This window comes from Babylonia areolata, chromosome 30 (genome assembly GCF_041734735.1).
Source record: "Babylonia areolata isolate BAREFJ2019XMU chromosome 30, ASM4173473v1, whole genome shotgun sequence".
NCBI classification, from domain to species: domain Eukaryota; kingdom Metazoa; phylum Mollusca; class Gastropoda; order Neogastropoda; family Buccinidae; genus Babylonia; species Babylonia areolata.
The window spans coordinates 23,856,356-23,861,355 of NC_134905.1; the positions used below are offsets into that span (position 1 = coordinate 23,856,356).

Consider the following 5,000-nt stretch of genomic DNA (forward strand, 5'->3'; position numbering starts at 1 on the left):
GATCAATGAAAAAAGATAAACTAAATACATGAATAAATGAACGGATGTGTGAATAAATAAATAAATAAATGAATAAATCGATGAATAGATAGATAGATAAGTAAATAATAATAATAATAATTATATAGCGCTGAATCTGGTGCAGAGACAAATCTAAGCGCTTTCACACCAGTCATTCACACGCATGCATAACTCTAAAACGGAAGAAACTGAAGACAAGGAAGAGGTAGGGGAGGAAGGCTATCTTGTGAAGAGGAATAAATGAATAAATAAATAAATAAATAAATAAATAAATAAACAATTGAATGAATAAATAAATGAAAAAAACGGACAACATAAATAAAGGGAAAGACAGGAAAGTGGAGGTGGTGTTTTCCAAGTTCGAAAGATGGAAGGGGGTTGGGGGGGGGGAGAAGAGGTAAGGAGGGTGGTTAGGGGGTTGGGGAGGGGGGGGTACAGAAGATGGATGGATGGACAAAAGGATGGTTAGTGGTGTTGGTGATGGGATAAAAGAAGAGGTGGGGGTGTGGAGAAAGAGAGGGGAGTGGACGTGGTGTTTGTTTGGAAAGATGGAAGGGGGCTGGGGGGGAGAAGAGAAGCAGGAGTGTGGTTAGTGGGGTTGGGGAGGGGGAGGGGGGTACAGAAGACGGATGGATAGATGAACGCACAGAAGGATGGATGTTGGTGGTGGTGATGGGATAAAAGAAGAGGTAGGGGGTGTGGAGAAAGAGAGGGGAGTGGAGGTGGTGTTTGTTTGGAAAGATGGAAGGGGGGGGGGGGGGCGGAGAGAAGAGAGGCAGGAGTGTGGTTAGGGGGGTTGGGGAGGGGTGGGGTACAGAAGATGGATGGATGGATAGAAGGATGGTTGGTGGTGGTGGTGGGATAAAAGAAGAGGTAGGGGGTGTGGAGAAAGGGAGGGGAGTGGAGGTGGTGTTTGTTTGGAAAGATGGAAGGGGGTGAGAGAAGAGGTAAGGAGGGTGGTTAGGGGGGTTGGGGTTGGGGGGTGGGGGTTACAGACGACAGATGGATGGATGAACGCACAGAAGGATGGATGTTGGTGGTGGTGGTGGGATAAAAGAAAAGGTACTAGGTGGGGGGTGTGGGGAAGGGAAAGGGAAGAGGGTGGAGGTGGTGTTGGAAAGATGGAAAAGGGGGGGGGGAGGTGCGGTGGTGGGGTTGGGGCAGAACGTAATGGATTCCATCAGGATGGGACAATAGGTCTATTTTTGACAATATACTTTGTTCAGAGCGTGAGATACGGTTGTTGTTTTTTTGTTTGTTTGTTTTTGTGTGTGACGTTTTGTTTTGTTTTGTGTTGTGTGCGTACTTGTGTGTGTGTGTGAGTGAGTGAGTGAGTGAGTGTGTGTGTGTGTGTGAGTCTGTGTGTGTGTGTGTGTGTTCGCCGTTCTTTCGTTTAGCGTCTTTTTACTATCAGTTATATTAGATGATTGCGTGTGTGTGTGTGTGTGTGTGTGTGTGTGTGTGTGTGTGTGTGTGTGTGTGTGTGTTAGTGCATGCGCTCGCGGATGTTTGCGTGGTAACAGCTTGAAAGTAAACCGTATGCAGTGATGCGTGTCATATGTGTGGGTGTTCAGTGGGCTTTGCTCTGATTCAGGGTATCTCTGTCTGTCTCTACACACACACACACACACACACACACACACACACCACACACACACACACACACACACACACACATAATCATCTAATATCAGTGATAGTGAAAAGACGCTTAACTGAAGTACGAACACACACACACACACACACACACACACACACACACACACACACACACACACAGAAGACCTCCTCTCCCACAAGCCTCCCCCCCCCCTCCCCCAACCCACCCTGCCACCTCTCCGCCTACTCAGCCCTATTCCCTCCACACAGACACACCCACCCACCCCTATTCCCTCCACACAGACACACCCACCCACCCCTATTCCCTCCACACAGACACACCCACCCACCCCTATTCCCTCCACACAGACACACCCACCCACCCCTATTCCCTCCACACAGACACACCCACCCACCCCTATTCCCTCCACACAGACACACCCACCCACCCCTATTCCCTCCACACAGACACACCCACCCACCCCTATTCCCTCCACACAGACACACCCACCCACCCCTATTCCCTCCACACAGACACACCCACCCACCCCTATTCCCTCCACACAGACACACCCACCCACCCCTATTCCCTCCACACAGACACACCCACCCACCCTATTCCCTCCACACAGACACACCCACCCACCCCTATTCCCTCCACACAGACACACCCACCCACCCCGACCTTGCTCAATACAAGTCTCCTGGACTGTTCCATTTCACATACCTCACATTGTCACCCCCCCCCCCACCGAACCCCCGACCACCAATCCCCCCCACGCCCCCCCACCCCCACCCCACACACACACACACACCACCTCTCCAAACACAAACATGCTCACCCATCCTTCCTGCCTATCACACTCCCCTCAATAATCAACCTCACCCTCAATGCCCTTGTCCGAGTCTCCAATCCCTTTCCCACAAATCCAATATGGCCAACCCCCCCTCCCCCACCACACCCCCCCTTCCTTCACTCCCCCAACTCACTCATCCTGCCTCTCACACTCCCCTCATCCTAACCCACCCCACAAGTCCAATCCTCGACTCCCCCCCCTCCCCAAGCCTCCCCCCCCCCTCACCCACTTCCTTGCCACAAACACACGTGATCAGCCACACCTACCCCACCCTTGTCCAAGTCTCCACAAACCCCACATTGTCCCCATCGCCCACCCCCCGCCCCCACGCCTCCACCCCCCCCCCACACACACTCACCCTGCCTCTCACCCCCCCCCCACCCCCACTCGTCCAAGCCACACAAACAACAAATACACGTGATCCTCCTCTTCCCCCCCACCCCCCCTACCCCTTCTCCCACCCCCACCACCCCATCCCCCCCAATCACTCCACCCTCTACCCCCCCCCCCACCCCTCTTCACCCCAGTTCCCTCCCCCCCCCTTAGTCACCTCTCCCTCCCCACCCAAGTCCCTTCCACCAGACCCCCCCCAACCCCCCACCCACCCACCCCCCACACACACACCCCTTTACCTTCTGCACAGTGCAGTGACGACACACGGAGAAGGGATGACAGATGCGGATGTAATTTTCCAACGTGATGCACACCACCAGCCACACCGACAGAAAGCCGAAGACGTAGCTGGCAAACACCACCACCTGAAACGTCAATCAGTCAGTCAAGCATTTAATCGATCGATCAATCAAAGCAATCAATCAACCGACCAACGGTTCAGGACGTCCATCAGTCAATCGACCAACGAGAAAAGAATCTCTCTCTCTCTCTCTCTCTCTCTCTCTCTCTCTCTCTCTATATATATATATATATATATATATATATATATATATATATATATATATATATATAGATAGATAGATAGATAGATAGGTGTACATATATATAATCAATCAATCAATTTGTCAATCAATCAACCGACCAACCAAACAGTCAGTCAGTCAGTCAGTCAGCCAATAATGGACTTTTCTCCTTTTTTTCTGATATCTTTTTCGTCATTTAGAATTCAGGATATGCACCCATACATACATACATACATACATACATATATACAACACAAACCAACTCCAGCTCATCCCAACCATGTTTTTCTTCAATTGTGTTGTTGTTGTTGTTGTTGTTGTTGTTGCGTGTTTCGTTCATTTCCATTTCCCTCTTCCTTTCTTATTTTTGTGCTCATGTCAGTTGTCTACGTGTTATCAAAACTGGTAAGAAAATGTAGAAACAAACAAAACCTTTCCCAAGCTCACTTGACAGACTACCAAAGTATGATTTACAGGCAACGTAAAAACAAACAAGTAAACAACCAACCAACCAACCAAACCAACCAATCAACCATCCAACCAATCCAACCCAACCAACCAACCAACCAACCATCCAACCAATCCAACCCAACCAACCATCCAACCAAACCAACCAATCAACCATCCAACCAATCCAACCCAACCAATCCAACCCAACCAACCATCCAACCAAACCAACCAAACCAACCAACCAACCATCCAACCAATCCAACCCAACCAACCAACCAAACCAACCAACCAACCATCCAACCAATCCAACCCAACCAACCAAGCATCCAACCAACCCACCAACCAACCCACCAACCAACCAACCAACCAACCAACCAAACCAACCAACCAACCATCCAACCAATCCAACCCAACCAACCAAGCATCCAACCAACCCACCAACCAACCCACCAACCAACCAACAAACCAGCCAAACCAACCAACCAACCAACCAGCCAAACCCCTTTCAAACCTCACATGACAGGCGACGACAGTATGGACCACAGGCAATGTAAAAACAAACAAATAACCATCCATCCAACTAACCAAGCAACCAACCAACCAACAAACAAACAGACAAACGAACAGACAAACGAACAGACAAACGAACACACCCCTTTCAAACCTCACCTGACACTCGATGGCAGTATGAACCACAGGCAATGTAAACACAACCAACCAACCAACCAACCAGCCACACCAACAAACTCACCCCTACCAAGGGAATAAGTAATTTCCTAGAAAGACTTTTATATGTGCTTTCATTCAACTCTAAAACCTCGTCAGTTGACGAGGTTTTAGAGTTGGACGCAGACCAATTCTAAGTTTAATTTTCAGACTATCATCTAATTCATTACGGACTAAATATTGCTCTAAAAGTCATGTACATATGCTTCAGTAATGTGACAATTAAGCATATGATTTGCGACTTTGATTTGATGAAGCCTTACCTGCACAAAAGTGTGTCATCATAATTTTACTGAGAACGTTGATGTTTTTGACTTTTTGCATTCATTATCAGTTGTTCCGGTCGCTATGATTCAACGATTCTCTTTTACGAAGCCCATTAAGAAATATTCTGTAATTGCATTTAGATATTTGTTTCAAAGTTCACACC

The 5,000-nt window shown here is 48.5% G+C and overlaps 1 protein-coding gene across 1 annotated transcript in view; it reads right to left on the reverse strand.

Annotated features, from left to right (window-relative positions):
• The window catches only part of LOC143275517 (uncharacterized), a 13,696-nt gene that overhangs the window by 6,843 nt on the left and 1,853 nt on the right, over nucleotides 1-5,000 (reverse strand). Inside the window, exon 2 of the mRNA XM_076579688.1 lies at nucleotides 3,110-3,235. Coding sequence (XP_076435803.1) covers nucleotides 3,110-3,235 — 126 coding nt within the window. The remainder of the gene's footprint in view (nucleotides 1-3,109; nucleotides 3,236-5,000) is intronic.